Source organism: Suncus etruscus, chromosome 10 (assembly GCF_024139225.1).
Source record: "Suncus etruscus isolate mSunEtr1 chromosome 10, mSunEtr1.pri.cur, whole genome shotgun sequence".
Classification (NCBI taxonomy): Eukaryota; Metazoa; Chordata; class Mammalia; order Eulipotyphla; family Soricidae; genus Suncus; species Suncus etruscus.
In genome coordinates, this window is record NC_064857.1 from 60,342,654 (window position 1) to 60,368,576 (window position 25,923).

The 25,923-nt window shown below is 48.4% G+C and overlaps 1 protein-coding gene across 1 annotated transcript in view; it reads left to right on the forward strand.

The window, feature by feature from the left end:
• Positions 1–226: 226 nt before the first annotated feature.
• Positions 227–25,923, forward strand: part of RTTN (rotatin) — a 117,646-nt gene continuing 91,949 nt past the window's right edge. The window contains exons 1-11 of the mRNA XM_049781666.1: positions 227–251; positions 367–554; positions 4,399–4,576; positions 7,814–7,903; positions 9,940–10,030; positions 11,804–11,918; positions 13,402–13,552; positions 15,487–15,652; positions 16,508–16,689; positions 21,609–21,724; positions 25,247–25,417. Coding sequence (XP_049637623.1) covers positions 227–251; positions 367–554; positions 4,399–4,576; positions 7,814–7,903; positions 9,940–10,030; positions 11,804–11,918; positions 13,402–13,552; positions 15,487–15,652; positions 16,508–16,689; positions 21,609–21,724; positions 25,247–25,417 — 1,473 coding nt within the window. The remainder of the gene's footprint in view (positions 252–366; positions 555–4,398; positions 4,577–7,813; positions 7,904–9,939; positions 10,031–11,803; positions 11,919–13,401; positions 13,553–15,486; positions 15,653–16,507; positions 16,690–21,608; positions 21,725–25,246; positions 25,418–25,923) is intronic.

Sequence of the window (25,923 nt, forward strand, 5' to 3'; positions counted from 1 at the left end):
TGAGTGGGAGCGGACGCGGCGGCGCGGCGGTTTGATTCTCCGGCGGCTGCTGGAGCGGGGCTCGGGATGGTGGTCCCGGGGCTCATCGCGAAGCTCGGTAAAGCTCCGCGGGGGGTCTCCTGCCGCGTCGCGTGCCCTGGCGACCCCCCTTCATCGCGCCCTGGCTCCGCCCAGCAGCCCCTAGGGGACCCCAGTGGAACTGGCAGCCCCGCGGCCTGCAGCAGCGATGGCGCGCATCACCCTTGACGTTTGCACCGGGGCTGGGTTGGGGGGTCCCCTGGGGACGTGCTGAGCCTCTGTGGCGGTGTTGGGGGGTCCCCGGGCATTTGCTGAGCTTCCCCCCCAAATCCCCTGCTTGCCCCCCAGGCCACCCGCTGGCGGAGATCCGGGAGCGCGCGCTCCGGAGCATCCTGAGCAAGGTGGAGCACTGTTTGGTGAGCTGCGCCGACCTGGTGCAGGAGAAGCTGCTCTTCGTGAATCTGCTGCGTTGGTTCAACTTCCCCACAGTCCCGCTGCAGCCCGAGGTGCTGGGCCTGCTCGCCCGGCTGGTGAAGGTAGCGCCCCCCCTCCTACCCTCTCCCAAAGTGCTCCCAAAGCTCCAAGCCACAGCCCCCAAGGGGCAGCGGGGGGTGCCCAGGGACACCCCTTGGCTCAGTGTCTGTCCTGTCTCCTCCGGCCAGAGCTGCTGGGAGCAGCAGGTGGTTTTGCTTTCTTGGTGCCACACCCCTCCCACAGGTGGTGCTCAGGCATCATTCCTGGAATGGGGATCGAACCTGCTGGGTTCCTGGTAGGCTCAGTCAGTGTCCTGCCTGCCCTCCCTTCTCTGTTTTCTCTCCAGCTTTGGAGTGTGGTGTTCTTTGATACAGTATATTAGTTGGGTTTTGGGACACCCTCAGGGCTGGGGTCACTCCCTTGCAACGGCTCTCAGATCAAGCCAGGCCTCCTCCAGGTGGAATGTAAGGGCTCATTCCATTGAGCTGTTGGTTTGGTCCTAGACTTGTTTGGGATTTTAATATGAAACTTGATTTCCTTCCCTTTGGGTTAAATGTTATCATAAGGGACTTTAAAGCTTTCCCATGAATGGGAAAACTTTTTCTGTTTTTTGGTTTTTGAGCCACACTTGTTGGTGGCGCTCAGGTGTTACTCCTGGCTCTGTGCTGAGAAATTACTCTTGGCAGGCTCTGGAAATCATATATGGAATGCCAGTATTTAATCTCTGAGAATTGCATGCCTGTGGGGAGAAGTGATCCCCACAGTCAGTTCAAGTAGGGCTTAATGCTGTACTTTTTTTTTTTTTATTCTTCTTTTATAAAGTATTTCATGGGATGTGTTTCTATTTATTCTTGATTGGCCGCATGCAAAGCGAAAGCCCTACCTGTTGTGCTTTTTTCTCTGGCTCTGTTTGTATTTGCAAAAGGCAAACATTTTTTAATGGACAGCTTCAGTAAATAGTTTGTGTAGGTCGGAGAGCTAGAGCAACGATTACAGTGCTTGCGTTGTGGACAGCTTACCCTGTATCCCTTTCTAAAACCATATGGTCTTCTGTGTACCTCTAAGGGGCCTGCTGTTTTTTTTTTGGGGGGGCAGCTTTTTTACTCACAACCAACAGTGCTCAGAGACTACTCCTGGCTCTGTGCTCAGAGTTTGCTTCTGGGAGTGCTCTGGGGATTGGAAGTACATTGGCTGTATGGGAAACAAGTGTCTTAAACCCTGCGGCTTCCCACTGGGCCTCAGTATTATATGTTTTGATTGTGTGGTGTCTGCTCTTGTTTGTCACATGTTTTACGTGTGTGTGTGTGTGTGTGTGTGTGTGTGTGTGTTCTCTTGGACTGTTGATTTGGGCCAGTGTCTGAATCACATAGGTCAGTAGGCAGAACTCTGCCATCTGTCTCTGACTGTCATTGTTCTTGGGCCAGTGTAGGAGGAGCACAGTGAATGAGTATGATGTAACTCTTCAGCCCTTGGGTCCAGTTCTTGATACTGCCCTGCCCCTGGACCCCAGCTCTGTGCTCCATGTGTATAACTCTGGAAGCACTCCAGCATGCCTGGATGTGGCCCTGGTACTTCAGAACTGCCAGGACCTCACCAGATATACCCCTGGGCCCTCCCTGGAAATTCTCCAAAAAAGAAAAAGGGAAAAAGAAAGAAAATAAGTTGTTGCTGTTTAACATATGGTACTCCTGACTCATAGTATTATTGATAGCAATGCATAATATTCTTTTTTAAATTTTATTTTATCGAAACCATTGTGATTTACAAAGTTCTTCATAGTTGCGTTTCAGATATGCAATGAATTAGGGCCAATCCCACCACCAGAATCCACCTCCCTCCATCATGTTCCCACAGTGTATCCCAACCACCACCCTCTGTCCCCAGTCTTGTGTAACAGGCCCTTTTAAAGTTTAGATGATTAAGAGTTTGGGTCTCTTGATTCCATTGCTCTTTTTTGGTTTGGAATTTATCTCTGTCCTTTTTGTCTTCCTCCATCAGTGCATCTGAGCCTGCTTGGTCCCTGGCCTTCATCCTTTCATATTTTGTTTCTCCTCTGCTCAGTTTCTTTCCTTCTCGTTATACTCTGGGGCCAAGGGTGCTCAAGATTTAGACCATCGCCTTTCTTCATGCTGTTATTCTAAATACCATATTTAAATGTTATGATTTTGTATTTATCCTTCTTCTGACTTATTCCCTTTAACATAATGTCTTTCAGTTTCATCCATGTTGCTGCAAATTGCATGATGGCATCATTCTTTATAGCTATGCAGTTTTCTATTGTACATTTGTACCACATCTTTATGATCCACTCATCTGTTGTTGGGCATCTAGGTTGATTCCAAATCTTAGCTATTGTACTGAGTGCTACAATGAGTAGTGGTGTGCATACATTTTGGATGAATGTTTTTCTGTCCTGGGGATAGATACCCAAAAGAGGAAATGCTGGGTCATATGGCAGCTCAATTTTGAGTTTAATAAGAACCTTCCATACTGTTTTCCATAGGGGTTGGACCAGGCAGCATTCCCACCAGCAGTGGATAAGAGTTTCTTTCTCACCACATCCTCGCTAATAGAGATTGTTCCCAGTATTTTTTGTTTGTTTGTTTGTTTTTGTTTTTGGGTCACACCCAGCAGTGCTCAGGGGTTACTCCTGGCTCTACACTCAGAAATTGCTCCTGGAAGGCTTGTTGCAAATCAGCCCCTGATGAGGTTGACTGAAGGAGGTATGGAGGATGAGGCCTTTCTCCTCCAGCTCGAACCACACGTCTATTACCCTGTTCAGCCGGCGGTTCTGAGGTGAATGTGGTGGGAAGAAAGCCAACAGGCAATCAGGCTTCCAAAGAAAACAGCTCTTTATTCTGTGAAGAGGCAGAAGCCAAAAGGCCTAAGAATAGGTCCCAGGAAAAAAGCCCTTCACCTTCCACAGACCCTTGCTTTTATGCCCCAGAATCAGGTACCACCCAATGGTGGGAGCAGAATCGGGTACCATCCTAGGGTGGGAATAGAATGTTAGGTCATACCCTAGGGTAGGGCACAATCAGAGTAGAGTCAGTAACATAATAATCCCATAAAAATGTTTACATACACAACAAGGCTTGGGGACCATATGGATTGCTGTGATTCGAACCACCGTCCTTCTGCATGCAAGGCAAACGCCTTACCTCCATGCTATCTCTCCGGCCCCCATTCCCAGTATTTTTGATATGTGCTGTCCTCACCATGTAAGATGCTATCTCATTGTTGTCTTGTTTGTTTTTGTTTTTGGGTCACACCCAAAAACTCTTGGCTATGCGCTCAGAAATCGCTCCTGGTTTGGGGGACCATATGGGACACCACGGGATTGAACCGTGGTCCATCCTATGCTAGTGCTTGCAAGGCAAACACCTTACTTCAAGCGCCACCTTCCCGGCCCTCACTGTTGTCTTGATTTGGATTTCCCTAATGAGAAGTGATGATGAGCATTTTTTAATTTGTCTTTTGACCATCTGTTGGTCTTCCTCAGAGAAGCATCTGTTCATTTCCTCTTCCCATTTTTGATGGGGTTTTTAGGTTTTGTGGAGTTAACCTTTGAATACAGTGTATTCTCAAAGTAAATATGAATAAATATAATTATATAATGTATAAATATAAGGTAATTTATAAATATAATTAATATAAATAAAATACTTTTAGCATAACTTGTGTTTTTTTATTTTTTTAATTTTGGCATCAGTGGACTGTGAAATATTATCCTGTTTTCTTTTACTTGTTCACAGATGTAAAGGTGGAAAACCACCTTTAGTGTAGATCAGTACAGACTTTATCTTTGAAAGGAAACTGGCATCGCATATAGAGCAAACAGACCTTTCTGCTTCCTAGCGAGAAAGATTTGCACTTCAGTCATTCTCCGACATTCATTCTTTTCAGTACCCGCCCGCTGTGCAGCATTTGGTTGATGTCGGTGCTGTCGAGTTCCTGGCGAAGCTTCGAGGTAACGTGTCATCAGATCTTCAAGCTGAGATCGACGGGATCCTGGATGGGCTCTTCATCCTCCCTCCAGATGTGCCCGAGCTGTCTGCTGCCTCCTACCATGCCACTCCGACAGGTAATTTGATGACATCAGCTTGTTGCTTTCTGGGGCCTGAGCAAGAGGACATTGTGTCAGGCCTTTACCTCAGGCCTTTACCTTGCACGTGGCTGACCTGGGTTAAGTCCTCATTTTTGTAGAATTTTGCAGAATCGCCGCCATTTTTCAAGCTGTAGATACTGGGGGTAAGTTGCAAGGTTTCCAGGCATCTGCACGCTACTGCAATAAGCTGCAAGTCTGCCCGCTGCTAGGCTGCTGCTTGGCTGCAAGGGTTCAAGGATGCTAGGGCTGTAGGGCTTCACTCTGCAGGGGCCTGTGGGCCCAGCTTGCTGGGTGGGGCATCCTGTCCACTCAGGGATACCAATTTGTAGTGTCTGCCTGCCTGGGTCTGAGGGATGATGTAGAAACCAAGTATCTTTTCTTTATTCCCATCTGGAACCTGAGGCCTGGAGAGAGATGGAAATTCACTGGCCAGCGGAGACCCAGGTTCAAGAGAGAGAGATAGAGGGATAGATACAAAGCAGGCAGCATCTTGCTGATGCTTTATCTACGAGCTCCTACGGACCAGCAGACACTGCTCTGGTCACTACCCTGGGCCTCCCTCCAGTGGCTGAAATTTTTCTTTTTATACTAGCATGACAGAGTGCATGCCCAGGTGGTGTGTCCAGGTTCAACTGTCATCATTGTGGTGGGGCTAGCTAAGGGGCATGTCCAAGTCTAACTGTCATTACATCAACATCTGGCATAAATGATGCTTAGTGACGTCAGATCTCAAGATGTAGAAGTTTCTGGTGAGGTCGTATCTCAGGCAAGGAGATCACTCACAAAGAAGCTTCCACCAGCTACTTTGGGAGAGTAACTCAGTTTATTGTAGGTGGGAAAGGGATATTTAAATTAGGGCAGAGTAGAGTATGGACTCTGTCAGCCTATCACGTAGTATGTGAGGGGATTAAAACAGGGTGTGTACTTTTGTGTTTAGGGAAGATAAGGTAAGGGGATTATGGAAAGCAGAGTGTGTGCTCTGGGTGTTAAAAAAGGGTGTGTGCTCAAGGTGATTAGCTACACAGGCATGTTTATAGGATCCCTGAGTTCCACCATGAGTGATCCCTGAGCTCAGAGTTCAGAGGAAGCCCTGCCCTGAGCTCGGCTGCGTGTGGCTCAAACCACCCAAAACCAAACTAAACAAAAAAAAAACCAAAAGTAAAACAAACCCCCAAAAAAGAAAACGAAAAACTAGAGGCTTCCCATCAAAGCAAAAATATATTGGTCGTAAGTATTTACTGCCAAAGTAAAGAACCTTTAGATTTTGAACACACAAAAAACCCCCTAGAAACTAAACCATCACAACCTCCTGCCTGTTTTAAGGGCCATGAGTCTGGCCCTGACATCAGCCCTTTCTTGCTGTTCCCAGGACAAGTGTGCTTCTGCTCAAGGGGGCCTGAAGAAATGCCTTTGACCATTCATCTGTGGGGCTAGTTTGGCTTATTTCTTGGACAGTTGCAACACATTTTCACTAAGCATTGAATGCTTAGTAAGTTCAAGAAACTTATTTTTCATTTTTGATTTTGGGCCACACTAGGGGTGCTCAGGGGTTCCTCCTGGCTCTGCCCTCAGAAATCACTCCTGGCAGGCTTGGGGGACCATATGAGATGCCAGGAATCGAATCTCAGGTCCCTCCTGGGGACTGCACGCAAGGCAAACGCCCTACCACTGTGCTATGTCTCCAGCAGCTACAAGATACACTTCATTAACTGCAATTTGCTGTCTTTTATCTTAATAGGGCTTTATAAGTTCAGAGAATCCTTTTTGTAGACAGCAGCACAGAAAGATTTGCTAGTCAGTAGCACAGGTGGAGACACAGATCTCATATCCCGGTCCTGGTGTGTTTTTCTTCTCCTTGAACTGGCACCCCTAGAAGGAATCTCCTTTTCTGGAACACTTGAAGATACAGAGAAACTGTGGCTGTGCAGTGTGCAGGGATTAATGTGTATGATGCCTGCAATCAGTAGCTACTGTCGTCTTCTTCCTGTGTTTTGAAAATACTCCCCATAGTGTATTCAGTGAAACTGAAAATTGCTCTGGGAGGCATTTCCACGGACTGGAAGGAAAACAAATGTGTATGGTCTGTCTGTGACCGACTGGGAAAAATGTCCAACCTCCTCCTGGGTCTTTCTTGATCTGTTGAGATCAGCAGTAGCAGCTGCCAGACTCCAGGCTTTGGTTGCATGGTTGCATATTGGTGGCTCACTGTCTATCAGTGGCCTTTCTCTGAGCCATAGCAGAGCACATACTGTTCTGCTTATCTTAATGGTGAGTATTGAAGGTGATGGACCTTGCAGGGTAGGTTAGAGATGCAGAGGGTTCTTCTCAGTGACCTCTGCCTCTAGTTCCAGCTACAGGAACAAGGCAGTTCTCCTTCCACCTTCCTCTCATTCTCATTTCTATTGCCATGGAAAGGCAGACGTCATCACACGTCATAGGAGATGGTCAGTGCTTTGAAAAGGTGGAATTGCACCTTAGGTCTTTTCAAGAATTTTAGGAATGATATTAATGAAAATTGAAGAGAGCAGGAATTTTGTAATTGTGAGAGAGAGGGAGAGGGGAGAAGAGAGGAGAAGGGAAGCATGAATCTATAAATTAGGGGGTAGAGACTTACAATCCTTGAATGAATATGTTGTTACTGGGGAGAGGAGAGAGAGAGAATTAATTAGGGGGTAGAGACTTAGACTCCTTGAGTGAGAGAGAGAGAGAGAGAGAGAGAGAGAGAGAGAGAGAGAGAGAGAGAGAGAGAGAGAGAGAGAGAGAGAGAGAGGAGAGAGGAGAGAGAGAGGAGAAAGAAAGAGAGAGAGAGGAGAGAGAGGAGAGAGAGAATGAATTAGGGGATAGAGACTTAGAATCAGAATGAATACATTGTTATCAGGGGAAGGGAGAGACAGATGGGGAGGAGAGAGAGAGAGAGAATATGAGAATTAATTAGGGGGTAGAAACATAGAATCCTAGAATGAACACGTTGTTACTGATCCATGATATTCATACATTGTGGATGTTTCTAGCTAAATAGTTGCTAAGCGCAGTGGAGGAGAGAAACCCCATTGGAAATTCCTGGCCTTCCTGGACTAGGGCTGGCCTGGCTACATCATTTATCCCTCTGTTCCAATGCATGTTTCATCCTGACTTTACAGGGACTCAAAGTCCAGAGAAAACAAACAGTCCTTGCATCAGTCACGACTCACTTATCCGCATTTTTCTTTGCAGACTTGCCCCAGCCTCATAGAGCTGTACCCGGATATTTTCCCCAGGAGCAAGGTCGTCTCCCACGGATGGAGGAGCCACCCCGACCAGCCGGTGTGTCTGAGTGGGCAGGTCACCTGGAAGCTACAGTGTCTGTGCTGGTAGTCTTAAAGCCTGTGATCTGATCCCCTCTGGCTGGGTCTTAAGTGCTCAGTGACTAGGTTCATTCGGTGGCATTTGAGCAAGTCCCTTGATGGGCACAGCCAGGCTGTGGGAAGCAGCGTCAGCCCGTCTCAGCGCCCCGAAGGTTCTGTCCCATGTCCGGGTGCTCTCTTGAACCCTCGTGGCCTTTTCATCCGTCTCCACATCACTGGCCCCTGATCCAGTGAGGAAAGATTTTGAGCGGGGGGGGGTTTCGGGCCACACCTGGCGGTGCTCAGGGGCTACTCCTTACTCTGCACTCAGATATCACTCCTGGGAGGCTTGGGAGACCATCCCAGGTCAGCTGCATGCAAAGCAAATGCCCTACTGCTTTGCTATTTCTCCCGGCTGAGGAAAGACTTCTTATGTGGAGTTTCTCTTTCTGGAACCTCCCCCAGGTCCTGTTTCCTGTCTCCTGCCCACCTGTGCTTGGGGTTTGTTCCCATGGGAGCTGATCATGTGGGCACAGGTGCCTCATAGTCAACCTCCTGGGGCGCCTCTGCTCAGCACGGCTCTGTCCTGGGGGCCAGGGGTAGGGTCAACCCCTCACTGGTTCTCTGGGACTGAGCTCCGTGACCCTTTGCTGATGAAGGCTCAGAATGCCAGTACTGTCGTAGGCAGAGTCTAGTAGGCAGCTAGAACCATGCTTAGCACCCTGTCTCCCTTTGGAGACTTTTGCTCTGGTTCCTGGGTCTTTGCTGTGGGGTGATGGAGCAGCTTCCTGGATACCTAGAATGTGCTGCCCCAAGGTTGGGCTCCAGGCATTTATTAGGAGCTGCTGGGAAACAGCCTGGCTGAGCTGTGGGTGTGTCTTTATGTATGCATGTATTTATTTATTTGGTTTTTAGGGCTGTACCTGCATGGCAATGTTCAGGCTCTGAGCTCAGAAATCACTCCTGGCAGGCTTGGGGGACTCTGTGGGATACCAGGATCAAAACCTGGTTGACTGCAAGGCAAATGCCCTCCCCACTGTGCTAATACTCTGGCCTCATCACTATGTTTTTTTTTTTTTTTTATCCTAAATTTCTTTGTGACTGAAATCCAACTACAGTCATGTTTGTAAATAAAGTTTATTTTAAATAAAGATATTTAAAAAAATAAATTTCTGGGGCCGGCGAGGTGGTGCTAGAGGTAAGGTGTCTGCCTTGCAAGCGCTAGCCAAGGAAAGATCACGACCTCGGTTCTATCCCCCAGCGTCCCATATGGTCCCTCCAAGCCAGGGGCAATTTCTGAGTGCTTAGCCAGGAGTAACCCCTGAGCATCAAATGGGTGTGGCCCAAAAAACCAAAATAAATAAATAAATAAATAAAATAAATAAATAAATTTCTGTCACTAGAGATCTCCAAATCCTATTTCTGGGGCTTTAAATGGTGTTTAAATAAATATGTTTAAAAAAATAAATTTCTGTCACTAGAGATCTCCAAATCCTATTTCTGGGGCTGGAGTGAAGAACAGCAGTAGGGCATTTGCCTTGCATGCAGTAGACCCAGGATGGACTTGGGTTCAATCCTCAGCATTTTATATAGTCCCCCAATCCTGCCAGGAGTGATTGCTAAGCGCAGAGCCAGGAGTAACCCCTGAGCACTGCTGAGTGTGGTCCCCAAACCAATATAAATAAACAAAACTTAAAAAAAAAAAAACTCCAAAACAAATGCTGTTTCCCCTTCTGTAATATTTAAAAATCTCTTCCAGACAGTGCAGGGTCCCAGAGAAAACGATACCTGTGACAGTCACTTAGTGCTTTGAGTCTGACACAGGGTGCTTCTTTTGTGCAAGTCTGTGAGCAGTGGTTGGTCAAAAGAGGATTTTGGTTTTCTGGGAGGACGAATCAGCTGCTGGCCCCACTGCTCTGGCGTCCTCCCAGCCGTGTTAGCCTGCGCCTTTATTGGGGGACTGCCAGGGCTCCCCTCTGTCCCTGGATGCCTTAATTCCTGCCATTCCTTTCACAGCCGGTCAGACTGGAAGGAGCTGGAAGTTCTCCGTGTTCCCGTGGCTGCCCCTGACCACGACTGACAGACACGTGCTCGCCTCCAATGAAAGGTTAGGACTTGGGGGACAGTCAGCAATGGGGTCACATCTAGCCACTAGGAAGCATTTCGGCTGGTAGGAGGTAGCTAAGAACGTTGGGACTTGGGCCAGAGTGAGAGCTCAGCAGAGAGGGCTTGTAAACGGCCACTCAGGTTCGATCTCCAGCATCCCATAAGGTTCCCTGTACCCCTGTACCCCTAGCTTGCCAGGAGCGATTTCTGAACTCAGCCAGGTGTAACCCCTGAGCACCGCAGGCTTTGGCCCAAAAAACTAGAAAAGGAAGAGAAAAAAAAAAAAGACAAGAAAAAAATGCCAAGGAAGGCGGGACAGGGAATTGAGGAATTGGTGGATTGTTTTCACCATTTCGGATCCCGGCGAGGGGGGTAGCTCTGTTTTCACTTGGGACACTCGGTCCATTTCAGACTTTGTTGCTGGAATTTTGAGTATCCCTGGAGTCACTGTTGCTGGCCTCTGCTTAAGTCTTTGGTTAACAGGGAAGAAAAATAAGCTAAAAGTTTTTTGAGCAGATGACAATTTTGGAGGGATTTGTTTTTTGGATCCACCCGACAGTGTTCAGGTTATTCCTGACTCTGCATTCTGACATCATTCCTGGTGGTGGTTGGGGGACCTTGTGGGGTGCTCAAGATCGAATCAGGGTTGGCTACATACATGCAAGGCAAACCTCTTCCCCCGTGCTCTTATCTCGGGCTCTGAGCAGAGACTATAGTTGAAGACAGAGGAGGATGATGATAGGGTGTGGGGTGGAGGGAGAATGCCTGTCCAGTGTCCCTATGGCACCAGTCACTTATGCCCCCCCAAACATGACTGACTGGTGCATCTGTTTGCCGTGAGCCCTTTAGTCTTCACATCAGCTCTGGGATGAAATTCTGGTTTCAGTCACTGACCGTCCAAGAAAATGAGCTCCCCTTCCCGGGCGGTAATTTGGAGGGAAGAAGAGTTGGCAAGACTGAATAGTTTTGAGAGCATCAGATTCCCTCTGGCTTGAAACAAGCAGCTTGTCCTGGGCAGACCTGTGGCCTGGGGCCCCTCCACTTGTTTGGTCCCCCAAGAAGGAATAGCTGGTTTCTGCTGTCCACCTTCTGAGGCGTCAGTGTACTGAATGCCACTGAGCTGGGACAAGGGCCTTGACTTCTTGGGATGCAGCAGTTGCCTCCCAGATGCCTGGGAGGGAGAATATTGTCAAGAGATTGAGGGGAGCCCTCTGGATTCTAGGGGGGGTCCTAGCCTGATTTAACTAAAGAGCAGTAAGCGACTAAGCAGGTTCCTGGAATTTGACTCTCTGCTCCCAGTTGTTTTCTCCAATTGATGGACCCCCTGAATTCCATGCGCTTTGCATTCCTGGGTGACTCTCTGTAGTCTCTTGGATGTACCATGATGGGGACTGTGTGGTACCTGGCCCAGAGGGCCGTCCAGTGGCCCAGTGGGGGTCCCCAGACCAGCATGAAGGGGTGTAGTCGCTGTCTAGGTTCTTTGCAGATGAGGGGAAAGCTCTGGAAACTTGCCTGGGCCATGAAAAAGAGTTTCTTGTTGTTTGGTTTTTAGTTTGGGGACCACACTCATCGGTGCTCAGGGGTTTCTTCTAAGGATTTGTGCTCAGAAATCACTCCTGGCAGTGCTTTGGGAATCGAACTTAGGTCGTCTGCATGCAAGGCAAATGCTCTTCCCCTGTGCTGTCACTGTGGCCCCTGAATGAAGGGTTTTGATGTTACTAGTCTCAGCCTCTTTTTACAAGGAAAATTCTGTCTCTTCTTTATTTTTTTTTAGCTCTCTGAGAAGCAGTAACCACACTTTGATCTGGAATACCTGTGAACTCCTGAAGGATGTCATCATGCAGGATTTTCCTGCTGAGATTTTCCTGCAACGGCCCAAGATTGTCCAGGTATGTCTGCTTCTCCTCTCATTGCACTTGACCTGGGGATCGGGCACGTTGGGCAGGAGATAAATGATGCCTGGCTGGAGGCCTTGGGGAGAAAGTTAGCAGCTAAGGCATCCTGCCTATTGCCTGCACGCCCTGACCACCATCTTGTGGGTCATTGCCTTGCACTTGCTATTTCTGGCTCACCACAAGGGGAGGGTGGGCTGTGGACCCGCTGTGGGGGTTTCAGCTGTTTGAGAGGTGAATGCCTCATTGCAAATTCTCTTTTGGGGAGAATTGGGTATTATCCAGCAGTGCTTAGGAGTTACTCCTGTCTCTGTGCTCAGAAATCCCTCCTGACAGGCTCTGGGGACCATATGGGATCCTGGGGATTGAACCCAGGTCTGTCCTGGGTTGGCTGTGTGCAAGGCACATGCTCTATCCCAGGGGTGGTGAACAAGTTCGACACAAAGAGCCAAAATTTTAAACTGTGAGAGCCAGAGAGCCACACCACGCAGTGACCTTCCAAAACAGACAAACACACAAAAGCATATAATTTTAACAATAATATATTAAACACATATTGCACTTTGCCATTTTGAGTGAGGGTAAAAATCCTATTCGCCACCCCTGCATCCGCTGAGCTATTGTTCTGGCCTTCATTGTGATTCTTTTTTTTTTTTTTTTGGTTTTTGGGCCACACCCGGCATTGCTCATGTGTTACTCCTGGCTATCTGCTCAGAAATAGGTCCTGGCAGGCACGGGGGACCATATGGGACACCGGGATTCAAACCAACCACCTTTGGTCCTGGATCGGCTGCTTGCAAGGCAAACGCCGCTGTGCTATCTCTCCGGGCTCATCATTGTGATTCTTGAAGATTGGGAACCCTGACCTGAATGGGGAGACATTTCTATTTCTATCTTTTTATTCCTTCCTTCCTTCCTTCCTTCCTTCCTTCCTTCCTTCCTTCCTTCCTTCCTTCCTTCCTTCCTTCCTTCCTTCCTTCCTTCCTGTTTTATTTTAATTTTTTGTTTTTGTTTTTGGGTCACACCTGGTGGTGTTCAGAAGGTTACACTCTTGGCTTTACAGTCAAGGAATCAATCCTAGAGGGCTTAGGGGCCCAATGGGATGCCGGAGATCAAACTCGTGTTGTCTGTGTGCAAGGCCAGCACCTTTCCGCTGTATACTTGCTCTAGTTTTTTGATTGTTGTTAGACCAAACTCAGCGGTACTCAGGATTCCTCCTGCCTCTGTGCCCAGGAATCACTCCTGGCAGGCTCAGGGGACCATATGGGATGCTAGGGATTGAACCCAGGTTGACTGCGTGCAAGGCAAATGCTCTCTTTGTGTTATGGCCTCTGGCTGTTTCTTTGGTGTGGCATGGATTTGGCAGCTTTGCCGGACTTTTAGCCCTGTGTCTACCAACTCTGCTTGTGGCTTATCCCTGTATCCGGGGTTTATCTCTCATTTTCTCTTTTCTCTCTCTCCCTTTTCTTTCCTGTCTCAGAGCCTCCTGTCCCTGCTGCGAGTGGCTGTGGCAGGTGCTGGGAAGCAGGGCCTGGCCCTGCAGGCCGTGTCGTGCTTGCAGCAGCTCTGTGCCACCCTAAGGACAAGACTCGCCTGCCTTCGAGACCCCGGCTTCTTCTCCGGCAAACAAGGTACAGCTGCCCCCGAACCTGGTTCGCAAGTTTTCTGGACGCCGCTTCCCTGGAGGCCTCCAGCCCCGGTCTGGTCCCCAGCAGAGGCCTCACCTTGGAAATCCATAGTCTGTGCTTCGCCCTTTTGAGTCTTGGGCTTTGCCATTTGGAGGGGGCAAGGGCGAGTTTGGTTTCTCTTGCTCTGAGTAAACGGATGGTGCCCAGCCAGCATTAGGGTTTTGAGTCCAGCTGGTGATGCAGGACTAAAGGTAGGAGCAGGTCAGGGATTATCTGGATAATTTGCTTGCTTTGAAATATTTGGGTTGAGATTCATGTGGGACTGCAGTCACAGCCCTTATGGTCCCCCGATCCTGCCAGGAGTGATTTGTGAGCGCAGAGCCAGGAATAACTCCTGAGCTCCGCCAGCCAGGTGTGACACAAAAATAGAACCAAAACCAAAAAAGTTTGTACTCAGGCAGGACTGTGGTCTAGGACCAGGCTCACCAGTGATTTCAGAGGGGAAAACGCCACCTACTGGCTGGCCGGTGTACTGAGTCCGGAGCCTTATGACTTATTTCCCTGAACCGGCCTCTCTTTTTCTCTGCAATCGAGGTGGAGAGAGATTGCTACCATCTGTCTGTCATCTGCTTTGTAGCACTTCTCTGTATGACGGTTCATGGGGTCCTGTGCTGCTTGGCGTGGACATTCCACATTATCGGCTTCATTACAGCCGCATCTCGGAGGAGCCAGCGTTTGCTCTCCTGTTATTAAAACCAAGCAGTCGAGAGCTGGAGTGATAGCACAGCAGGGAGGGCATTTGCCTTTAATGCAGCTGACCTGGGTTCGATCTCTGGCATCCCCTATCGTCCCCCAAGCATTGCCAGGAGTGATTTCTGAGGACAAAGCCAGGAATAACCCCTGAATGTTGTTCTTTGTGTTAAAAAAAAAAAAAAAAAAAACCCGAAGTACAACAAAAAGAAAAAAAAAACCAAAACCAAGCATTCTGTGATTCATTGATCCGGAGAGCCTCAGGGCCCCTTGTGTTGACAAACACAGTTGCTCTCACTCCATTGTCATACACAATTATATTTTGATCCCTGAGTCCCATAGTAGGGAACAGAACTGATAGGGACCAGGCCAGTACAAGCTGATGCTTTGGGAGAAATGCACAGGAAATAAATAGGAATAGGGGTGTCTCTGGTAAGAGCTTGAAGGAGTAGGAATGGGGATGGGTTCCTGGCTTACTTGGGACAGGCCGGTCCCAAGCTTCTTGGAGGAAGAAATTGGGTGGCAAGGAGCTTGTTGTGTGTCAAGGTCTCTGGCAGCACCCAGGAGTGACATATGTCAGGGTCTGAAATAAGCTTCTAGGGGAGGTGTGGAGAGTGGAGGAAGGGAAGGCTCCCCAAAGCGAGCACAAGCTGAGACCGGGGAGTATCTTAGGTTTACTTTGTGTTTCTTTTCATTGGTGTTTGTGGTATTTGAGCCACACAGTGGTTCTCAGGGGGTTACCCTAGTTCTATACTCAATCATCGCTCCTGGTGGTGCTTGGGGGAACCCTATGGGATGTGCTTGGAATTGAACCCATGTCTCTTGCATGCAAGACAAGCGCTATCCTAGCTGTGCTACCACTCTGGTCTCTTCACATTGGGAACCTTTGGCACTAGGTGTGAGAAAAGGCTTCCCAGAGGGCCTGAGGCCTGGCGGGGTCTGGTCTGCTCTTCTGCTGATGTGAGTAAAGGAGCCCAGGAGGTTCTACATGACCTTCCGAGCTGGGAGCCTTGTGTGCCGCGTGGAACTCACTGGAGACATGGCCTAATTCTGACTCCTAGCCTGGGCCGGTCCACTGCTGCTGACTCTGCTCACTATGGGTTCTTGAAGCATTTTTAAGGACGATGCCGAAATGTCACGTGACTGGTGAGCTCACCCCTAACGCCCCTTCCTGCTTCCTTCCACAGACACCGTGTCACACAATTCCTCCCTCTCATACTCCCACGAGGCAAGACCGGCCCCGCACTCCCAGAGCCCATCTCCACGCAGCAGCAGCCCGAGGCCATCGGTGCTTGGCCGCCCAGGCCAGAGGCCCCGAGGGGACGGCCAGGACTGGGATGCCGGCTCGTCCAGGTGATCGAAGCCCGTGCCCCTCCTGGAGTGCCTGTGGGCCCCTCGCCCCAGGGACTCATTCGTAGCCCATCAGCCCTGACCTGTGGAGAGGAGCTGACGTGAGGCTGAGCCAGGCTAGGCCTTGGGTTTGGCCCCTTGCACCATATATCCATCCCCTGAGCACTGCTGGGAGCAACCCCGAGCTCTGACCTGGAGTGGCTGGTTCTGACCGGAAATTAGGGTGGAAATGGCAGCGCAGCTCTTGTGTGAGTGTGGGTGTGAGCACGACTGCTTTTGACTGTGATTGTGACAGGGAGCATGTTAGCATGAGTAGGATTCCTGTGTGTAAGCATGAGCGTAAGCAAGACTGAGTGTGATTGTGGGTGAGCATCGCTAAGTGAGTGTGACCATGACTGAACATGAATGTGAGTGCACATGACTGAGTATGTTAGCATGAGTAGTGTGTGACTGAGTGTGAGTGGACCGTGAGTGTGCATGTGAGCATGACTGAGTGTGAGTGTGACTGAGTGTGAGCATGAGTGTGAGCTGGACTGAACCAGTGTGAGTGTGAGCGTGAGTGTGCCCCATCCAGCGGAACCCCCACCGACACTGGGCAGGTTTGAGTGGCCCAGTGAGTCACAAGTTCTGTCCCAAGAGAGGCTCCCCCTCTGCTCCCACTTTTCCAGCCTCCCATGGGGAAGGCCTGATTGGGTGGGCAGCTCATTCCGGGACAGCAGACCTGGGGTCCCAGAAGTGCGTTCCTTGGTGTGTGAGAACTCAGTTCACACAACTGGTGTGGACGGGTGGCTGGGCTGGATTGAGCTGTGCGGGTATGGACGGGCGTGGCTGGTGACCTTACCCTGTGTTTCTCCCCAGTGTTGGCAGCGGTGTTGCTCCTGGGGACTCCCGACTCTCCGTTCATTCCCCCTTGGAGGTGACACGTGTGGAGTTGCCTGAGCTAGAGGCAGAGGACACCCCGGGGCTGCAGCTGCAGCAGCTGAGTCTCCCCCAGTTCTGCATTTCCATCCTTGAGACGGCCGTCCCACTGCTCCGGACTGGTGAGTCACTCTGCGAGTCTGCGTCCTGGGGCTCTGCCCTATTTCCTGTCTGCCCACCGGGTCCTGTCAAGTCTGTTTGTACTTAATGTGGGGTGGCAGGGAGCTAAGTCTGAAAGACTTGGATTCTCAGGGCGTAAAATCACCCCATGTGCCGTATCCAACCCCAGGTGAACGAGTCTGAATAAGGTTTGCACATGAAATAATCCAGACCAGGCTGAGGGTGAAAAACATATAGTCTGGCAGTCTTCTACCTCATATCTCTGTCCAGCTGTCTGCCAGAACTGCTGCTTTTATTGAGTCCAGAGACCACCCCTGGGTGGGACAGAAAGGCCAGTGCAAGGACGGATAGCTGAGGCAATCTTGTGCCAGACCCACCCAGGTTTACAAGTAAGACAATTTCTGTTTGGGGGTAATTCCAAGTTTAAACAAACATACAAAGGAACCAGGGGTGATCTTTCTTTTAGGTAAAATAAAGTGTAACTCAACACCAGAGAAATAGCGCAGCTGGAAGATGCAATTGCCTTGCACACAGCTGGACCCAGTTTGATTACTGGCATCCCATAGGGTTCCCCAAGCAACAGCAGGAGTAATTCCTGGGCAGAGAGCTTGGAAGGAAGCCCTGAGCATTGATAGCCAGTGTGACCTTAAAACAAAAAAGAAAGAAAAGAGATGAAAACTTTGACTGTCTCGGGATTCACTAGGTGTATAGAACCACTGGTTGGGCATCACCTTTTGCATAGGGACATATGCCATGTGGGCACTGAAAAAGAGTAATGCAACCGGTGTGAGTGGGCAGCAAAGCTCTGACCTTTGCCCTTTGGAAGCTTATTTGATTTGCACCCCTTGTTGGTTCCATCTTTCCACTCCCATGATTCTGAATGTTGGAAACAAGTCACACTCAAACCCAACCGTTGCAGGAATTTCTTTCTTCTTTTTTCTTTTTTGGTTTTTGGGCTATACCCCGTAGCTCAGGGTTACTCCTGGCAGAATATGGGGGACCATATGGGATGCCAGAGATTGAACCTGGGTTGGCCACATGCAAGACAAACACCCTGCCCACTGTGCTATCGATCTGACTCCTTTAAGAATGATCACTTTATTGAAACAATTGTGATTTACAAAGTTTTTTTTTTTTTTAATTTATTTTTATTTTTTATTTTTTACAAAGTTCTTTTTTTTTGGTTTTTGGGTCACACCCGTCAGCGCTCAGGGGTTACTCCTGGCTCTATGCTCAGAAGTTGCCCCTGGCAGACACAGGGGACCATATGGGATGCCGGGATTTGAACCACCGTCCTTCTGCATGAAAGGCAAATGCCTTACTTCCGTGCTATCTCTCTGGCCCCACAAAGTTCTTTTTAATTGAGTTTCAGACATACAATGTTTCCGGGCCAATCCCAGTACCAGGGCCAATCCCAGTACCAGTGTTTGACCTCCCTCCACCAATGTTCCAGGAGTCTGTCCCATACTACTTACCCCTGGCTCCGAGCCTGCCAGCACTACAGGCCCATTTTGAATTTTGGTTGTTAAAGTTTGGGTCTCATGATTTCAGTGTTGTTGACTCTGGCTTGGATATTTAGTTCTTCCTTCCTTTCTTTCTTTCTTTTTTTTTTGGGGGGGGGGCCACACCCGGCGGTGCTCAGGGTTTACTCCTGGCTGTCTGCTCAGAAATAGCTCCTGGCAGGCACGGGGGACCATATGGGACACCGGGATTCGAACCAACCACCTTTGGTCCTGGATCGGCTGCTTGCAAGGCAAACACTGCTGTGCTATCTCTCCGGGCCCAGTTCTTCCTTTCTTAACACCACTGGTGCCCCTGTTCCTTCCTTCCTTCCTTCCTTCCTTCCTTCCTTCCTTCCTTCCTTCCTTCCTTCCTTCCTTCCTTCCTTCCTTCCTTCCTTCCTTCCTTCCTTCCTTCCTTCCTTCCTTCTTTCTCTTGTTTCTCTTCCTTCCTTCCTTCCTTCCTTCCTTCCTTCCTTCCTTCCTTCCTTCCTTCCTTCCTTCCTTCCTTCCTTCCTTCCTTCCTCCCTCCCTCCCTTCCTCCCTTCCTTCCTTCTTTCCCTTCCTTCCTTCCTTCCTTCCTTCCTTCCTTCCTTCCTTCCTTCCTTCCTTCCTTCCTTCCTTCCTTCCTTCCTTCCTTCCTTCCTTCCTTCCTTCCTTCCTTCCTCCCTCCCTTTCTCCCTTCCTTCCTTCCTTCCTTCCTTCCTTCCTTCCTTCCTTCCTTCCTTCCTTCCTTCCTTCCTTCCTTCCTTCCTTCCTTCCTTCCTTCCTTCCTTCCTCCCTTCCTCCCTCCCTCCCTCCCTCCCTCCCTCCCTCCCTCCCTCCCTCCCTCCCTCGCTCCCTCCCTCCCTCCTTCCCTCCCTCCCTCCCTCCCTCCTTCCTTTCTCTTTTCTTCTTCTCTGGATTTTGGGTCACACCCGGCAGCGCTCAGGGCTTACTCCTAGCTCTACACTCAGAAATCGCTCCTGGCAGGTTCAGGGGACCATATGGGATGCCGGGATTCGAACCATCGACCTTCTGCATGCAAGGCAATTGCCTTACCTCCATGCTATCTCTCTGGCCCCAATCATTTCTCTTTCTTAAAACTCAAAGCTCCCCATGAACATTCTGAAACATTTTGGAGTTAATGTTTTCTCTCAGTCATGCTGGGCACAGGGGCTTGAAGCACTGGGATGTAGGTTGTTGTTTTGGGGAGAAGAAGTGAGGGACAGTGATGCCCCAGCCTGGCCACAGTCAGTCCTGGTAGAGACGGACTTTCTGCCTGAGGTTAGTGTCCCCAACTCTGCCTTAGCGTGTCATTCCCTGCATTTTCTCCCTCTGCCTGGCGTGAGCACTGCTCTTGCACAGGAGGGAACTGAGCTGGAGAGTGGCCTAGAAGTAAATCCATCCAGAGTCGGACAGCTGAGAACTGGAACTGAGCCCACTGGTTCTTCTGAGTCCAAACTGCTGTGGATCCTTCAGCCCTTAGCAAAGAAGAGAGAGAAAGGGGAGGTGGATTTCCAACCTAAAGTTGTGTGTTTATTTCCATGAGAGAGAAGCTTCTGGACCAAAAGATGAGATTTCTGGCCTGCTTTTCGTCTGGGGATATAGGCAGGAGAATGTCTCTGGCTCTGTGTGTTCACCTCTCTGTATCTCCCTTGTTATTCATTGGTTCTTTACGTCCTGGTACTATATTTTGTTTTTTGCAAGTGATAAGTTGCCAGCTAGCTGGAGCAGATGCAGATCTTCATCCTGAGGGAAGCTGTGTGCTAACACTGGTGCAAGAAACTTTCATTCATGCACTGATACTAGGGCAAGAAACATTCGTTCACGTACTAATACTGGAGTATGCAACCTTCATGCACTAATACTGGGACAAGAAACATTCATTCATGTACTAATGGAACATAAAACATATTCATTCAGATACTGATATTTGGATAAGAAACATTCATGCATTAATAGTGGGGCAAGAAACATTTGTTCACATACTAATACCGGAGCAAGACACATTCATTCATGTGCTAAGTGCAACCTTCGTTCACGTCCTATTCCTGCCGAAAAAGGAGGGGTAGATGAACTTTTGCCGCAGAAAGAATATGTTTGTCTGTTTGAGATAAAGAGAAGAACGATTTTGGATGTAATGATTCTGCATTTAACCTTTCCTTAATACGCTGTAAAAAGTCAGATTGATCATTATGAAGCCGTGTCTTGGTACAGAAAAGTTTCTAAATGTTCTCTTGCCCTTTTGTGGGGTAAATTAGTGCATAATTGATAGTTGTTCAGAGCTACAAGGAAGTCCCAAGAGAGTTCACTCCAGCTCTTCTAACTGTACAATGAATCTGGACCCTTGTTTACTGAAGCTGTTTCACTCTGAAAATTTAGAAACTGGCCTTTGGTCTGTGAGACTGGAAGGCTTTCCTTAACTGGTACCTCCCTGCCCCAGAACATCAAGATGGTAGGAGTCCTTTTCTCTGTCTTCAGGAAAAGTGTTTATGCTGAGACATACACAGCTCTGACAGTATGGGGTGTGGGTGTGGGTTGTGGATTTTTTTTAGTCTTGTTATTGTTTGTTTTGGGGCCACACCAGCAATGCTCAGTGCTTTCTGGCTCTTTGCTTGGGAATCACTTCTGGTGTGGCTCAGAGAACCATATAGGATACAGAGGCTCAAACCTGGGTCAGCCACATGCAAGGCAAATGCTCTCCCTGTTGTCGTCTTGTCACTCCAGCCCTGATAAGAGTTTCCTGAAGTTTCTTCAGTTCAAGCTGTCAGAGACAAGGATTCTCTGAGTTGCCCCATTTTTCAGGCTTAACTTTCTGGTCAGCTCCTATGTGGGAGAAGATGCTGACTGGTAGTGGCGATTAAGCTCCTTTTATTCCAAAGCAGTTGCTCAAATGCATCCCCTAAACTTGCGGGGATGGGGGAGCTTTACCATGCACGCTTGTGAGTGTGAAGGGTCATTTTTGTTGATCTCACAACACTTAGAGTTAGATTTCACTTTTCTCTTCTTGAGTATTTCTCATTTTTCACCCCCTTTGATAAGTAACAGTCAAATAATACCATAATTCTATGTCTTTCATAGGGGTTGTAGGTTGTGATTTCTCAATTTTATTTGTTTTTGTTTTTGAGTCACACCAGCAGCGGTATTCAAGGGTTACTCCTGTTTCTGTGCTCAGAAATCACTCTTGTAAGGCTCAGGAGACCATATGAGATGCCAGGGTTTGAACCCACATCAGCTGCATACAAGGCAAATGCCCTACCCACTATGCTATCACTCCAATCCTCAGTTTCCTGATTTCTTTATAAAAATTGAAAACAACAATAAAGTAGAGAAGTGGAAATTTATGGAGTGTGACTCACAGGGGAAAGGCCATTATCATGTTCCATCGTGTGCTCAGAGGTCAACTCTCTTTCCTCACCGTTCTCCTGCCTGTATCCTAGGTAGCAGACAAGTAATAATCCGAGTTCTGGAATTGCTGGCAGAGAACTTGATACTTACTGGTGAAGCAATTTCCGTGGCTATCTGGGAAGACAACAGTCTGTTCGCTATTGATCTGGTGAGAATTGCTGTTTTTGCTTGGACTGTGGGGAGTAGTATTTTTATTTGAATTTTATTTTGGTCCTTATAAAACTTGCTGTATTATCTTAGAAATTATTCTTGCATTTAAACAGTCTTATTTTATGCATGATCTCAAAGAGTTTTTGATACCTGGAATCAGGGACTACATGTCAGCACCAAAAACAGCCCAGTAGGGAAGCTTAAGGTTTTGTGAGCCTTCTTCCCCTCAGTACTGGAGCTAGGATATGTGTATCTGATATTAGAGGAGGCATGTTGCAGTTTCTGTGATTTTTTTTTTTAAAGTGTGTGTTTCTTTGCTTTTACTTGAAGTAACTCCTCGACTCTCTTAGTTCTTAGAAATATCAGTATAATTGCCTGTCCATATGGTCCCCTGGTCCCTGCCTGAGGTGATCCCGAACACAGCTGATTGTGACCCAAAAAGAAAACAAAACAAAGAAAGAAACAGAAAAAAGTGGTTGTGGAAGAGCAATAGCAGTATCACTGTGGTGAGGATGTCCAGGCTACTCCTTTCGACTTCAGTTAAATCTCACTCTGAATAGGCTCGCAGCACAATCCTGGCATCAGGGCTGTTGGTCAGTGACACATTTGTGTAGGGTGATGGCCTTAGCGGACCACACAGTGACACTCTCATGTATGGTGATAGTTTCAGTAGACTGCAGGGTGACATCCTCGTGTAAAATAAAACCCAGAGTTGTGACATCACCCCAGGCACCGTATCTCTAACCCCAGGTGAACTGGTCTGAAGAAGCAGGATAGCAGCCAAATTTAATAAATACCAAGCCAGGGGATGGAGCAATAGCACAGCAGTAGGGTGTTTGCCTTGCACATGGCAAACCCAGGATGGACCCGGGTTCGATTTCCAGCATTCCATATGGTCCCCTGAACCTGCCAGGAGTGATTTCTGAGTGCAGAGCCGGAAGTAACCCCTGAGCACTGCTAGATGTGACCTAAAAATAAATAAATAAACAAACCAAGCCAGTCAGGAGTGTCAAGGTGTCAGTGGCTTCTTGTGGCTTCTTCCTTGTCCTGTCTGCCAGTACCAAGCCAAAACTAACTTTTCTTTATTATCCCAGAATGAATTCACCAGGGTGGGACAGGGCAGATTGAGTCAGGTGGACTTTTACATATCAAAGGAGAGATTTAAAAGAAAGTGGAAGATGGGGGAATAGTTGGATGTTTTGGAGTTAATAGCTGGATGTCATCTTACACTCATGTAGGGTGATATCTCTTTAGACCACACAGTGATACCCTCATGTAGGGTGATGGTCTTAGCCTCTACAAATTTCTTGAAAAGAAAACAGGCATTTAACTCTAGGCATAATATGTTATACCTCTGAGTTTCAAGTTCTTCATTTTCTTTTCTTCTTTTTTTTTTTTTTTTTTTTTTTGGTTTTTGGGCCACACCTGGTGATGCTCAGGGGTTACTCCTGACACTGCACTCAGAAATCACTCCTGGCTTGGGGGGCCATATGGGACACCAGGGGATCGAACCTTGATCTATCTTAGGTTAGCCACGTGTAAGGCAGATGCCCTACTGAGATGCTTGCACTATCGCTCTGCCTCCAAGTTCTTCATTTTCTAAAAATAGTTCTTAACCTTAGATTTTTCTTTATTCCTCAAAGTTATCACACATGTTTTGTAATGCTTTTTAGAAGACCTTCACATATTGAAATTTTTAGCAAGTGAGATTTTTCCTAGAAGTGTGAAGACTGTTTAATCAGTTGTTTCCTAAATTAACTGGAATTTTCTTGGCCAGAACATTATCTGTAAAAGTTATTCCTTCACTCCTCTCTTTTGGATGCCGATCTTTTATGATTCGATGGATTCCATTTTTATTTTAAAGGTTCCGTCTGTTGTACAAATGCCCTTTGGTATGTTAGAAATGTTAGAGAAAGCAGGGCTGCTCAAAATTACATTTGATTATTTTTCTTCTTGTTTAAAAGAACTTTCTCCCAGGAAAAGTACATTCTTTGTGTATTAATTTGGAAGCAAACAATTAGGTAGAATTTCCTCGTGTACTTTTGCAAAAGAGAGAAGTTGGGACTGGAGTCGTAGCACAGCGGGGAGGGTGTTTGCCTTGCACTGGATTTGATCCCCAGCATCTTATACGTTCTCCCGAGCACCACCAGGAATAGTTCCTGAGCATTGCCAGGAGTGGCCCCAAAACAAGATACAAGACCAAACAAACAGAGCAATGAAAATCCTGAGCAGAATGTTTGTTGAATCCTGAGGGGACCGTCCTTTTGTGGGTCAGTGCTGGATTCAGGCTACAGGGCGAACACAGTGGGAAGGGTGCTTGCCTTGTCCTCAGCAGACCCAAGTTTGATTCCCGGCCATCACTGTGGTCCCCTGAACACTGCCAGCAGTGAGTCCTGAGTGCAGCTGGATGGGACTCCCAGACAAAGATCAGCACAAGCTGCATAGAATGCCTGGATTCTTGGGGTGGATCTGCCATCTGGGAAACAGAACATCAGAGCTGAAGAGGGTTAGTGGGAGGCGAGGGGCCTGTCTGGGGTTGTTCAGGACCTTTTTAGGATTGCCCAGTTATCAGTTGTCAGGCTAGCCCTTGGTCCGAGGTGGCTTCTGTGAAGAAGGCAGGATCAGAGGGACAGTATTGGGGGGCTGCTGTGGCCCAGAGCTTGGCAGCCTCAGCTTGTCTGATGCAGCCAGTGCAGGTCCTGAAGTGTGTTGTCCTCCACTGTCCACTTCCATTATCTTCCATGAACTGGATGGGTGTGGGTTTCTTTTGCTCCTTTTCTGGAAGCCACAGCCACTGTGGTTTGTCCATATTCATGGAGAGTTGGATCTCAATTGCACAGGACAGCTTAACTCAGGCCAAGAGGAGTTTATAGTGTTTTCAACTTTTGTCATTTATTTATATATTTATGTATGTATTTATTTATTTATTTGCCATGTTTTGGCTATACAACAGTAATGTGTAGTAGTGCTCAGGGTTTCCTCCTGGCTCTGCACTCAAGAATCACTCCTAGCAGGCTCGGGGGGGGGGGGGTGGGGGGACCCTGTGGGATGCCAGGATCAAACCCCAGGTCGGCCATGTGCAAAGCAAATGCCCTCCTGCTATGCTATGGCTCCAGCCCCCTGCCTTTTAGTTTTATCTCTAGAATGTGTTGCATTAATGGATAATGATCGGAGCACACACACATCTAGCTGTCAGACCATAAATATTACCTACCACGTGTACTGGGGTTGAGTTTACAGGGTGGGGAGACTTTTCTAGGCTGCAGCCTCCTGTGCAGGCAGGATATCTGGGTTTAGGCCTTGGTATCGAGTGGGGCTCCTGATTCACGGGAGCTCCCAGAACGCCCCAGGGATGGCATGAGACAAAAATGCAGATGAGGTGCTCGGGCGCTATCTGTGCCTGCTAGTGGCCAGTTTATCTGCCATCCCTGACATCGATGCTGGGCCTTGTTCTTGGGGTACTGGATATGCGCGTCTCTCCTCCCCTCCAGTGCTCATGTTTTTCATCCTGTGTACACAGAGAGATCGGCTGCTGGTGGTGCTGGGCACCCTCGGGGACATGGTGAGTCACCACCAGGCCAGCTGCAGCCTAGAGCAGCCCCCTGCAGTGTTGGTGCACCACCGAATGGCCTTCATCAGCCTCTCACTTTTTGCACTGCGGCTCCTGCAGACAGTGCTCCCCGTGGAGAAGGTGAGTCCCCTCCGTCACACATACTCTGCTCTGCTCTCAGGGCTCCGCTGCCAGTTTTGTGGGTGCTCACATTTTCATGGAGGGTGTACAGAGAAATCGAGACAAGGTTGACCAGCAGTTCTGAAGTTTGGACCTTTCCTTTGGGGGGGGGGGGGATGATGATGACAGAGATTATCCTTTAGGCAATTTATGAAATTGGAGTGGGTGTATAAATATTTCAATTTATTAAGAGGACGCATTCTTGAGTGTGGAGTAGATTTGCTGCATTACATGTTCTTGCTGACCCAGCCAACCCCTTTCCACCTTCTGTTCCTGCAGCCCAGTGCCTGTTTGAGCGTCTGTCTGAGTCTAGCTAATGTACTAAAGGCTTTCCTCAGTCACTCTGTTACGGGCTGCCTGGTTGCATGGGCAAGGATGTTGCCCAAACTTCTTTTGGGGGCCAGACTTTGGGGGAGCTCAGGAACCTTCTTGGCTTTGCTCTTGGAACCATGTGGTGCCGGGACCAG